Source organism: Neomonachus schauinslandi, chromosome 10, assembly GCF_002201575.2.
Source record: "Neomonachus schauinslandi chromosome 10, ASM220157v2, whole genome shotgun sequence".
Classification (NCBI taxonomy): Eukaryota; Metazoa; Chordata; class Mammalia; order Carnivora; family Phocidae; genus Neomonachus; species Neomonachus schauinslandi.
The window spans coordinates 115,390,103-115,403,963 of record NC_058412.1 but is presented as its reverse complement, the minus strand read 5'-3'; the positions used below and the strand labels follow the sequence as shown (position 1 = coordinate 115,403,963).

At 45.0% G+C, this 13,861-nt stretch overlaps 1 protein-coding gene across 1 annotated transcript in view; it reads right to left on the bottom strand.

Moving 5' to 3' along the window:
• Window positions 1-718: 718 nt before the first annotated feature.
• CNBD2 (cyclic nucleotide binding domain containing 2) overlaps window positions 719-13,861 on the bottom strand; it is a 45,324-nt gene continuing 32,181 nt past the window's right edge. Inside the window, exons 10-12 of the mRNA XM_021689300.1 lie at window positions 13,286-13,406; window positions 6,290-6,453; window positions 719-1,037 (exon numbers count right to left, since the gene is read on the bottom strand). Of these exons, the coding sequence (XP_021544975.1) occupies window positions 719-1,037; window positions 6,290-6,453; window positions 13,286-13,406 (604 nt within the window). The remainder of the gene's footprint in view (window positions 1,038-6,289; window positions 6,454-13,285; window positions 13,407-13,861) is intronic.

Below are 13,861 nucleotides of genomic sequence, written 5' to 3'. Positions count from 1 at the left end.
CTCTCTGGCTCCTTATACCTCCCTCCTTGCCCCCACCCATCAGGCTTCCTCCAGTCTCTGGCAACGCCCTGTCAGAGGGGCTTGCTGAGCACTGGCAAACCAGCAGCCTGGAGGCCCAACACAGCCCACATCTATGTTTTGTTTGCCTAACACAGTATTTTAAAAACAATTTGAATTAGTTTCTCACATTTAAAAACCAGTAGGAATCATCTAAAATATTGGGTTTCTTGGTTCTCTTGAAAAATCTAAAGACTGGCAGTACCGGGCCTGCATTATTTCCTGGCATGGCATTGAATGAGGATACGGAGCAATTGCTCCATCTGGATGGGGAATGTGCGTACCAGTCCCCACCACTGCCTGCTGCCTCCCCAGTCCTTCTGATGCACTCTTTACATGACCTGCCTGGCCTCCGGAAGGCAGTTGAGTTTGCAACCCCAGTCTTGCTCACTTTAATCTGAGCCCCTCTGTACCTCCCATCCATCTCACCAGAGAAGACCCTCCCACCCTGAGACCACCCCCAGGGCTTAACCCATCCACACCCAACCTCCTGACCATCCACTCACTCAAGCCCCACAAGTATCAGGGGAGAGAGTGCCCCAGCTGCCGCCCCCAAACATCTCTCCAGACCCACAGCCCCCAGGAGCCCTGACTCTGAACCCCCAACTCCCATGGTGGTCGCTCAGGAAACAGGGTGACAACCCAACATCTTTTATTGGGTCTAAACAAGGACTCCTGCATTCTTATACCGAGGCAGGAGTTCTTGGATTTTATATCGGGGTGCTGTGATGGCTTCGACGATCCTCAATGGGGGGAGGTATTTCTGGGGTGCCATGAAAACGGGATGACAAGGTTTAGTCTCCTTGTTGAAGCTGCACAAATCCAGAATCAGAGACTTGGGGCTGTAGATCGCCTTCTTCTTGGGCCAGATTGGGGTGAACAGTGGGCGCTGACGAGGCTTCACCAGCAGCCGCAGTAGGTCCTTCCGAAATCTACCCCAGCTGTTCTGCTGAAGGAACTTCCGGCACAGATCTTCATCACTAAAGGCGAGGGGTAGATGCTGAGTTTCCCACACCAGCCCCTCCTGTCCCCCTGCCCCTTCAGTCTTGCCTCCTGCCACTCTTCCAATTCCTCAACACAGTGTGCTCTGTCCCACCTGGGTACCTCTGCCCAGACTCCTCTCTGCCTCCTCTGCTTTTCCACACCTTCTTCCCCTAGAACCGCGCTGCTCTGTGCGGTGGCCACGAGCCACATGTGGCCACTGAGTACCTGTGGTATGGCCAGTCTGAATTAGAGATGTGCTGTGAGTTTAAAATACACACCAGATTTCAAAGACTTAGAGCAAAAACAAATATAGAGACTCTCATTAATAACATTTGTGTTGATTACATGTTGAAATGATAATATTTAAGACACACTGAATTCAATAAAATATACTTTAAAAAGCAATTTCACTCATTTCTTTTTACTTCTTTTTTTTATTAACATATAATGTATTATTTGTTTCAGGGGTACAGGTCTGTGATTCATCAGTCTTTTTACTTCTTATAATGTGGCTACTAAAAAGTGAAATTATATAGGTAACCATTTATCCATCAAGGAAACATAAGGCAAAGCCACAATGAGATACCACTTATGCCCACTAGGATGGCTATAATTAAAAAGATAGATAAAAATGTGTAATGAGGTGGAGATATTAAAACAAGGATTTTGATACACTGCTGATGGGAAAGTAAACTGGTGCGGGCACTTTGGATAAGAGTCTCGCAGCTCCTCAGAAGGTTAAACAGAGTTAACTTACAACCTAGCAATTTTACTCCTAGGTATATGCCCAAGAGAAACGAAAACCTATGTCCACGCAAAGCCTTGCACAAGAATGTTCATAGCAGCGTTATTCATCATGGCCAATAAGTGGAAACAACCCAAACATCCATCCACTGACGAATGGATAAAATGTGATATATACATGCAATGGAATATCATTTGACACTAAAAAGGAATGAAGTCAGGGTGCCTGGGTGGCTCAGTTGGTTAAGCATCGACTCTTGGTTTTGGCTCAGGTCATGATCTCAGGGTTGTGAGGTCAAGTTCCGTGTTGGGCTCCTCACTCAGCATGGAGTCTGCTTAAGATTCTCACTCTCTCTCCCTTCCTCCCTCCCTCCCTCTCTCTCTCTCAAATAAATAAATAAAATCTTAAAAAAAAAAAAGGAATGAAGTATATACTACAACATGGATAAAACTTGAAAACACTATGCTAAGAAGCCAGTCGCAAAAGACGACACATTTTATGATCCCATTTATGTGAAATGTCCTGAACAAGCAAATCTATGGAGACGGAAAGTAGATTGGTGGCTGCCTTGGACTGGCCTTGGTGCCCTGGCTCTATTCCGTCCCCTACCCCAGCAGGAGCTCCGGAGGGTGGGGAACGTGGGGGAGGGGAGCGGGCTCAGCACTCATTGGCTTAGTTCCTTCGGAGACTACAGCAAGGGAAGGGCATGTTCCATTTCCACTGACTTGCCTGTGCTCTCACCTAAGGAAGCAAGCCTAATAAGTCGCTGACGAATTAGAACATTCTTCAGAAAAAAAAAAGAACATTCTTCTGGCAACATTATATTGACCAGGGCAGGGTCAACTTTGTTCCATAGAGATCAACTTAATAGAAAATCCAGAGGTCAGAACGGGCTAAAGTCAGCTCCTCTCAGCTTAGTGGTGATTATGTGCAGCTCTCAACCCCGTGTGTTCAGTGACAACAGGTTGGTAGGTGGAAATTGGCCATGGTGGGAATATGTACACCACAGAAATCAGTAAACCCTTCAAATCAGGCTTCCCTGCCATCCACCTCCCAGAGAGCTGGTTGTTAAACATTCACCAGCACACTACTGTATAGTCTCCACTTAGAAAATTCCACTAACTCCCAATTTCTTCCATTAAAAAAAAACAAAAAAACAAAAAAAAAACGGCAACATCTAACTCTGACTTAGCACTTACCATGTGCCCAGCATTTATTTGTTAACCCATTTAATCCTTACAACTACCCATTTCACAAACATGGACACTGGGGTTCAAAGATGCTACAGGACTCACCAAAACCTAGGAGGGGGCAAGCGTGTGATTACAGATTCTTAGGGGGGCTTTTTTTGTGGGGGGACTCAGTCCAAGTTCAGACATACAAGAGTCCATGTCGCCTCCTGATGCTGATGGTCATATTGATTTCTAGTTAATTTTTTCACAAAATGGGGTCACTCTTCTAAAGGCCTCAGCTTGCTGCAGGGCTTTCACTTCCAATCTCTACCTCACGTGAACTGAAAGTTTCATCTGTCCCCGCAGGCTATAAAAACTTTAGCCCATGATGGCCTTAATCCCCGGCCCAGCCCACACCCACCGGGCAATCCCACACTAGATCTTTTAGGTTCTCCTTCATTTTGGCCCTCGGAGATTTCCCTTCTCTCTTGGGAATTCAGCTGTTGGTTCCATTCTGCATGGCATGCTTTGCATGGGAGAGACCTCAGCTTCTCATAGCATTTGCAGGACAGGTGTGACTGTCACTGAGTGTGTGATCTTCAGGATGTCACGTCCTCTTCCCTGGGCTTCACAGTCCTCAATTAAAACATGGAGGAATTGAGCTAGATAATGGATATGTTTTCTGCCTGCTTTAGCAGTCTAGAAGCCATGAGTTCAATAGCGAATGGATAAGCTGGAATTCTATCTGTCAGCACTGTGGACCATTGCAGCCGAGTGCTGACCGAGAGGCACAGATGCTGAGGGCTCAAGCATCTGCCGCCCTCAGGCCTATAGAAACCTCTTCTGAATTTTAATTCAACAGGCATTAACTGATACCCATCATGTGCCAGGCATCATTTGAGGTTCTAAGGCTCCTAAAATACCTTTTTTTTTTTTTTAAGATTTTATTTATTTGAGAGAGAGTGAGCTTGAGCAGCAGGGAGGGGCAGAGGGAGAGGGAGAAGCAGACTCCCTGCTGAGCAAGGAGGGGGGGCATGCGGCTCCATCCCAGGACCCTAAGATCATGACCTGAGCCGAAGGCAGATGTTTAACTGAGCCACCCAGGTGCCCCGACACTGAAAGGTTTTATGCAAGAGTTTAACATGGCCAGATCTGGGTTTTAGCAAGAGCACAGATAACAGAAAGGATCTAGTGGGGAGGAGATTGAGGCAGGGGGCCCAGTGGTAAGACCAGGGGTCTAGGCTGGGGGTCCCAAAGTGGGGGTGTAGGGTCATGTCATCTAGTGAGGTGAACAAGATCCACTGGGGTGTGTGAAAAAAATACAGGACATCATTTATATTCATCTTTGTCTTATTCTTCTAAAGATCTATTTTGGTATGTCCATAATGTATATTTTAGCACAGCAATATATGTATGTAATAATAATAAATTAACATATGTTATTCATATTTACATAAATTCTAGGGGTTATATACTCAAACACTTCTTAGTAATAACAGTGTGAGATCAAAATAGTTTTACAACCGCTAGTCCAGTTAACTTTTACATTAAAAAATAGGTTTTTTTGACATTATAGAAGTATTTGCTCTGGAAAATTTGAAAACCAGGGAAAAGTAAAAAGAAATATTTTGATCGAATCTTTCAAGATATTTTATTTTTTTAATTATAAAAGTAATATCATCATTACCAAACATTTGGAGAATAAAGGAAAAAAGGAATGCCACTCTCCTGACAACAACTTTTTTTTTAGGGGGGGGGGAGGCGGTGGGGAGGGGCAGAGGGAGAGAGGGGGAGGAGAGGGAGAGAGAGAGAGAGAATCTTTTTTTTTTTTTAAAGATTTTATTTATTTATTTGAGAGAGAGAGAATGAGAGAGAGCAAGTACATGAGAGGGGGGAGGGTCAGAGGGAGAAGCAGACTCCCTGCCGAGCAGGGAGCCTGATGCGGGACTCGATCCAGGGACTCCAGGATCATGACCTGAGCCAAAGGCAGTCGCCCAACCAACTGAGCCACCCAGGCACCCCGAGAGAGAGAGAATCTTAAGCAGACTCCACTCCCAGCACGGAGCCCGACACACGGCTCGATATCACAACCCTGAGATCATGACCTGAGCTGAAATCAAGAGTCAACACTCAACCAACTGAGCCATCCAGGCACCCCCTGATAACAGCTTTTAAAAAGTATTTCTTTTTGCCAAACTATGGAGAGTGCCCAAATGCCCATTGACTGATGAATGGATGAAGAAGATGTGGAGTGGATATATGTATGGAATATTACTCAGTCAGCAAAAAGAATGAAATCTTGCCATTTGCAGCGACATGGTTGGAACTAGAGGGTATCATGCTAAGTGAAATAAGTCAGTCAGAGAAAGACAAATACCATATGATCTCACTCACAGGTGAAATTTAACAAAGAAAACAGATAAACATATGGGAAGGGAGGAAAAAAGGAGAGAGGGAAACAAACCATAAGAAACTCTTTAACACTAGAGAACAAACTGAGGGTTGATGGAGGGAGGAGGGTGGGGGATGGGCTCCATGGGGGATGGGTATGAAGGAGGACACTTGTTGTGATGAATCACTGAATTCTACTCCAGAAACCATATTTCACTGTAAGTTAACTAAGTAAAAGTTAAACTAAAGAAAGAATTTATTTTCTTCCCTCATTATAAAAGCAATGCACCCACACAGCAAAAACAATATGAGAGGAATACATAACAATAACCAAGAAGTACATTTTAGTCTCACCTTCCAGACAGAATGACTCTTACAAATTTTCAACATCACAGATGTCATCGCTTTTGTTTATTTCCTTCTAGGTTTTTCTCTTGTGTTTTACAAAGGCATAGTCATAGAATATATACAATTTTACATCCTTTCCGTGTATCATTATATCACTTATTTTACCCTACTGCTACAGAGTCATTAAACTTACAATTTTTTTAATACAACAGTTATGCTCTATCAAAGAAACACACCACAATTTCTAAACTATCTCCTTAGTGTGACACGTGTGGGTGGTGGTGGTAGTGGTTTTTCTCTCTATCATGAACATGGCTGCTATGAACATCTCAGCGCATGTAGCTATTCCCATAATTTAATTACATAAATTCAAAGGTAGACCTTTACTTCAAAGGGTATAGCCCTTGCAACATAATACTAAAATTATTATCAAAAGGATTGAGACAATTTAAGGGATACCAGCAACTACTGGTTTCATTCCCCCCTTCTCAGCATTAGGTATTAGCACTTTTTTTCTTTCTTTAACTAAAACAATAGGTGAAAATTTGTTTTATTCGGTCTGGTGGGATGTATGCACATTTCCAGCACTGACCTGGGGTAGTTGACCTTGAACCTGGACAACTTCTCTGTTACCTCGCTGTCGATCAGTTCACAGAATTTTTCTTTCCTCACCAGTATCATCTCAGCTCCCAGGCTCACGAGGATCAAGGGCCGCATGTCACGCTGGTTCTCCGGGAGGAGGATCTGGTGAAGGCCCTGAAGAATAGAAAGTTCCAGAAAGTTTGACCTCAGAGACTTTCCACTTCTACCAGCAGATTATCTAGACAGGAAAAACGAGGCCCCAGACAGACGGTGAATCCATCTGGGGGTCATTCTGCAAGTGATGGGGAGAAGGTCAGGGCTCCTTCTACATGACATCAAAGGCCTCTGACAGTTGGGATTAGAAGAGCCTGTAAGGAAGGCACTTTGTCCGTGTCCTACCTCCATGCAGGCTTTCCAAGAATCACACTCTTCAGGGTACAGCTTTTCACAAGGTTTCCCCCACGTCCAATCTCGACTCTTGTGCCAAGTAAAGCCAATTTTCTCCTCTTCATGCAGTGACAGAATTCCAACAGCGAGTCTTCCTCTTCTAAATCTTCCCTTCCGTAGCCACCACACCCTCCCTCATCCTCTCTGCAGGTCTCTGCTCACATGACCCCACTGGGCCTCAGTTACCTTCTCTGTCCCTCCCAGACCTCGGGGGTCACTGGCCTCCTCTCTGCAGCTCAGTTACTCCTCTGGCTCCCTGACCATGATGATGATGATGATATGACAGCAATATTTATTGAGCATTCGCTACATCCCAGGCCCTCTTGCTGCTGCCGTGGGTATAACTCATTTGACACCGTCACAGTCCCCCATGAGGTGGGTCCTATTGTTATCCTCATTTTACAGAGGATGCTGCTGAGATTGAGAAACTTGTCCAACATCACATAGCATGGAAGCAATAAAGCTAGCATTTGAGCCCAGGGGGTCTGTCTTCAGAGTCCATGCTTTTAACCACTATACCCTGAGGAAGCTGAGGCACAAAGAGGTTAAGTAACTTGCCCAAGGACAGAAAGAGGTGGAGGCAGGATTTGAACCCAGCGATCTGTTCAGGGCTCCACTGAGGGCAGCACCGTTGGCAGGTACCCTCATCCACCTGCAACCCATCCCACACACACCAGCCAGTCAGGGCCCTTTTCTGCCTAAGCCCTTCAAATACCTTCCCACAGCACGCAGGATAAATGAGAACTCCTCATTGTGGCCCCAAGGCCTGGGCTATCTCAACTTTGCCTGGCTCTCCAGCCTGGCCTCATGTCACCCTGCCTTGTTTACTCTGTTCCAGCCATGCTGCCCTCCCTTCCAGTCCCCTTGACACACCAAGCTCCTTCTGGCCTCAGGTTTTGAGCTTACTCTTCCTTGGTCTGCAACACACTTCACCCAGGTCGTCCGCAGCTTGTTCTTTTCACCATTCAGGTCTCAGCTTAAACATCACCTCCTCAGAGCTGGCTTCCTTGATTGTTCCACTTAAGAAGCCTGCCCCACAATCCAGCTTTCTCTTCCATTCCCAACAGCAGTTTGCACTATTTTATGTGTTTGCTAATTTATCTGTTTATTGCCTGTCCCCAGACTAGATCATAAGCCCCACGAGGGCTGGAAGAATGTCAGTTTACTTACCCACACTGGCATTTTGGGCCATGCTCAAGAACTCTCTGCTGAATGAATACTCAAATGGGGTAACAGAACATACGAATTAGCAGCTCACCCAGGTGAATTTCCTCATTTTCTGATGAGGACACAGATTCAGAGAGGTCAAGTGATTTGCTCGAGGCCACACAGCTGTCTGATTACTAGCAAAATGAAGATAAGGATCCCCTGACCTTGACCCCAATCTGTTATATCCCTTCTGCCCTGCCCATGGCTCCGGCTTGCCCAGTCTGAGGCCTCGGTCGGCCTGTTGCCTGGAGAAGCTGGTTCCCTTACACCTCCTGGCTCAAAACAGAGGCTCTTCTCCAGGCCCCAACCTCTGATGTTCCCAAGACTGACCCAGCTTCACACTCCTGCTGCCCACGTTAGGCAACTGTGATCTACATGAATACAGGCGCAGCTGTCACCATTCTCTCTCCGACAAATGAAGTCAGGGAGACCAGAGTCTTACAGAAGACACATTAGGGAGACCTTCACAGGCATTTTCATCAGGAGTCATGCTAACACATATCCGGGGGCGGGGGGCCTTCTCTGTGCTGGGCCCTGCGTGACGAACGAGGCAGCGGGTCTTTGTTCCGAGCCCTCACCCAAAGCCTTCTAGGCCTTCCTAGAGAATCAAGGCCAAGGTCCCTATTCCCGCACGGCAGGCCCTTGACAACACGGTCCCTGCTGCTCTTGCGCCATATTGCCTCGCCCGCCCTGCTGTCACCTTCTGCCCAACCAGACAACACCGTTCCGCCCTCCGGTGCCCTCATTCGGCTCGGGGTGCCCAGCATCCCCAGCTGCTCTGCCTGGCGGTGTGAGGCTGCATTCACAGGCCAGCGCCTGGCCTCAGGAGCCCCGTGTTCAGTTCTGAGTGCCTTACCTGGAAGCACTAACTGCCCTGAAGGAATGGAGGATGTTCTGACCGAATGAGAAAATAATTAACGGGGCACTGGCACTGTGCCTGGCTCCCGAAATGTTGAATGAAAAACAAAGTGGCATTCTTTAAATATCTAAGGGGCCATCATGTGGCTAGGAAGCTGATTTCTTCTGTTTTGTTCTTGAGGTGGCGGGGGAGGTTGGGGGAGGAGCTAGTTAAAAGTTGCAGGAGGCGGGCGCCTGGGTGGCTCAGTCGGTTGAGCGTCTGCCTTCGGCTCAGGTCATGATCCCACGGTCCTGGGATCGAGTCCCACATCGGGCTCCCTGCTCTGCAGGGAGCCTGCTTCTCCCTCTTCCACTCCCCCTGCTTGTGTTCCCTCTCTCGCTGTGTCTCTCTCTGTCAAATAAATAAATAAAATCTTTAAAAAAAAAAAAAAAGTTGCAGGAGGCAGAGTTTTGCTGAAAAAAAGGAAGAGCTTCCTAAGAGCTTGGAAATATTCCATCAGCCTCGAGGGAGAGCCGTGCCAGGGGCTGGGGCTCCCACCCAGTACTGGCTGGCCTTCCTGCCTCTGAAGACTCCCAGTCCCGTGGGACAGGAGCATTAAGAGCCCACCACAGCAGGGGGTGACAGGCATATGAGGGGGACCCTGGAGATGCTGTAACTGAGGAACAGTGTTGAGGGCACGGCAAGGGAGCAGCTCTCTGGACTATGATGACCACATACTGGATGATGACCACACATGGGGCTTCAGAAGACAGCCCCTCCCCGGGGCAGGTGGAGGACCACCTGCTGCCCAGCTCCCACAGTGGGAACTCATGGCCAAACTTGTTTCATCCATGCATTCCCCACCCTTCCAACTATTGGATAATTTTTTTTTTTTAAGTAGGCTCCATGCCCAGCGTGGAGCCCAACATGGGGCTTGAATTCATGACCCTGAGATCAAGACCTGAGCTGAGATTAAGAGTTGGGCATTTAACCAACTGAACCACCAGGCACCCCGGATAATTATGTTTTTAATAGACCTTATTTTTTAAAACAATTTTAGACTTAGAAAAATTGAGAAGATAGTACAGAGTTCCCATATAATCCCATACAGTTTCCTCTGTTATTAGCATCTTACATTAGTAGGATACTTTTGCTATGATTAATGAACCAATATCAATATATTATTATTATTGTTAACTCAGGTCAAGGAGTTATTTAGATTTCCTCTTTTAGCCTAACATCCTTTTCCTGTTCCATGATCCTATCCAAAACACATATTCATTTATTCTCTTATCTCCTTAGGCTCCTCTTCGCTGGGCAGTTTCTCAGACTGACCTTGTTTATTATGACCCTGATAGCTATTGAGGAGTACTGGTCAGGAATTTTGAATGACACCCGGCAATTTGGTCCCATGATTAGACTGGGGTTGTGGATTATTGGGAAGAGAACCACAGAGGTAAAGTGTCATTCTCATCACATCATACCCCATTTCATCATATTAAGGGACATACTATCAACACACTTTAACTGCGGCTGTTGGCCTTGATCACCTGGCTACGGTGGGGTTTCTCAGGTTCCTCCACTGTAAAGTTACTCTTTCCCCCCCCCCTTTCCGTACTGTACTCTTTAGGAGGAAGTCACTATGTGCAGCCCGCACCTAAGGAGCGGGGTTTATACATCCTCTCCTTTAGGATGTATGTAAATTATTTGGAATTCTTCTGCATGGGAGATTTGTCTCTTCTCCCCTATTTATTAATTTGTTCATTATTTAGTCATTATACAGTATGTTCTCAGAGATGTTTACTATATACTTTCAGTTAAAATCAAATACGATTTTATTTTGTTGCTCAAACTGTTCTAGTTTTAGCTACTGGGAGCTCTTCCAGTTGGCACCTGTGTCCCTTTGATATGCCTGCCTCCATCAATGTAGGGTTCTTCCCCCCAATACTTCCTTACTCCACGGCACTACAAAACGCTCCAGGCTCATCTTGTCTATTTCCTGCCCTAGACCTAGAATCAATCATTTTCCAAGAAGCCCTTGTTCCTCTTATTGAAGAATGGTATTAGAAATCAAGATCCAGAGGAGCCTGGGTGGCTCAGTTGGTTAACCGTCTGCCTTGGGCTCAGGTCATGATCCCAGCGTCCTGGGATTGAGCCCCGCATTGGGCTCCCTGCTCAGTGGAGTCTGCTTCTCCCTCTCCCTCTCACCCTGCTTGTGTTCTCTCTCTCTCTCTCTGTGTCAAATAAATAAATAAAAATTTTAAAATAAGAAACCAAGATCCAGGTGCTAGGTTTGCTCATTGCTATTGGAGTGTCATTTCTTTTAGGCCCTGTCAGTTGACAGAGCAAAAGATAGATGTTGAGACACATATCTATAAATATCTCCATGAGTGACCACCCGTATTTATATTAAGCTAAAAAGGAGTTCATACAGATGTCTTCAACGAATCCATTACCACATGGATCATTCTAGCCTCCTCCTTGCTTATCTGCAAATTTCTACTCCAATGATGAGAAACCTGGCTGCCGTCACCTGCCATTCATTTACTGAATTGATCCATTTCAGTACACGTGTATTGCAGTATCAGAACTGTTAAGCATACACCCATGGGTAACGACGTTATCAGCTAGAGTACAGTGCTCACGGGCAGTTCCTTCGGCTTTCAGTCTCAGGGACCCCAGCTGCCTCCAGCGTTACATAGGTCAGCCCTTTTTCTCCCACCCTCTTCACTGAGATCATTTCATACATTTGTAGTATCATTAGATGCTCTTGTCATAGTCTGCATTCCCTCCTGGGATCCCCTGCCTCCTAAATGACTTTTTTTTTTTTTTTTTTTTTTACAAATTGCATACATTAAGGTTCATTCTTTGTGCTATAAAGTTCTGTGAGTCTTGTCAAATGCTTAAGGGTTTGTCTCTTCCATTACAGCATCATACAGAATAATTTTACTCTCCTAAAAATCCTCTGTGCTTTACCTATTTATCCCTCCTCCTGAACTCCAAACCTCTGGCAACCACTGATCACTATCTCTATAGTTACACCTTTTCCAGAATGTCACATAATTGGAATATACAATACTTAATCTTTTCATATTGGCTTCTTTCACTTAAAATATTCATTTAAGTTTCCTCCATGTCGTTTCTTAGCTTGATAGTTCATTTCTTCTTATTGATGAATTGTTCATTGTTTGGATTTACCAGTTGTTTACATTCGCTTTTCCATGTAAATTTTAGAATCACTTTGTCAATATCCACAAAATAACTTTCTGGGATTTTGGCTGGGATTGTGTTGAATCTATACATCAAGTTGGGAAGAACTAACACGTTAACGATAGAATCTTCCAATCCATGAACATAGAATATTTCTCCATTTATTTAAATCTTCTTTGAATTCTTTTATTATAATTTTTTAAAAGATTTTATTTTAGGGCGACTGCATGGCTCAGTTGGTTAAGCGACTGCCTTCGGCTCAGGTCATGATCCTGGAGTCCCGGGATCGAGTCCCGCATCGGGCTTCCTGCTCAGCAGGGAGTCTGCTTCTCCCTCTGACCCTCCTCCCTCTCATGCTCTCTCTATCTCATTCTCTCTCTCAAAAAAATAAATAAAATCTTTAAAAAAAACTATTTTATTTTTTATTTTTACTTAAATAAAATAAAGATTTATTTTATTATACTTATTTTATTTTATTTAATAAATTATTTATTTAATTATTTAGATTTATTTATTTGAGAGAGAGAGCCCGCACGCAAGCATGGGGGAGGGGCAGAGGGAGAGGGAGAAGCAGATTCCCCGCTGAGCAGGGAGCCTGATGTGGGGCTTCATCCCAGGACCCTGAGACCATGACCTGAGTGGAAGGCGGGTGCTTACCCGACTGAGCCACCCAGGGGCCCCGTGAATTCTTTCATTATAATTATCAGTTTTCTGCATGTGGATCCTGAACATACTTTGTTAGATTTATACCTAAGCACTTCATTTTTGGTGCTATTGTAAAGGGTATTGTTTTTATTTCAAATTCCAATGTTCATTGCCTTATACCCTGTGATCTTGCTATAATAATTTATTCACTTCAGGAGGGTTTTGTTTTGTTTTGTTTTTTGATTCTTTGAAGTTGTCTACATAGACAATCAAACAACTGCAAACAAGACAGCTTTATTTCTTTCTTCCCAAATGTTTTATTTCCTTTTCTTGTCTTAAGGCACTAGCGAGGTCTTCTAGTACAATGTTGAACAAGAGTAGTGAGAGGGTACATCCTTGCCTTGTTCCTGGATTATTTTAAAGCAAGTCCCAGATGTCATATCATTTTATCTGTATTTTGATATGTATCTCCTAAATATAAGGACTCTTAAAAAAACATAACCATGGTACTGTTATCATATCTTAAAAAATCAATAATATTCCTTAATATCACCAAATATAGAGTGGGATGTTTTTAAACCTTTCCTGTTACTACTTAACACTCCCAGCCTGCCATGTTATACACTCTATCATGAACGAGCCTCTCTGTACACTCACCACAGTTTCTCCTTCCTCCACAGTGTGGATCTTGATGTAGGCGCCCACTGCAGCCTCCTCAGGGAGATCACCATACTTGGTACTGATCATGGAACATTCAAGCGAATGAGGATTCCTGGATCTGAAATTTGACAGCTTGTTAAACAGAACTCATTTGTCACACAGCCAGTTCCTGAGGCCCTGGACAGTCAGCCCCCACTCTGCTGCACAGTGAGACCTCACCTCCCTGGAGAACTCACATTGCCCCCGGAAAGTGAGAAAACTCAAATCAAGCTCTGGAAGAGATCATATCAGGAACTGGAGAAGTTTAATAGCGGGGAGGCTAGCAGAGAAAGAGATAGGACCCCCTTTAAACACTTGAAGGCTGTTATGTGGAAGAAGGGGCTGATGATCTCATGCAGCTGAGCCAGACCGGATGGATGAGAAGTCCAGGCTGGCTGATAGATGCTCAACCTGAGGAAGACATTTCTAAGTCAGAGCTGTCCAATAATGGAACAGACTGCTTTGAGCTAGAGTAAGCTCTGTGCCCCTGGGGACACAGCAGAGGTTGGGGCTCTCCTTCTTGGCAGAAAAGCA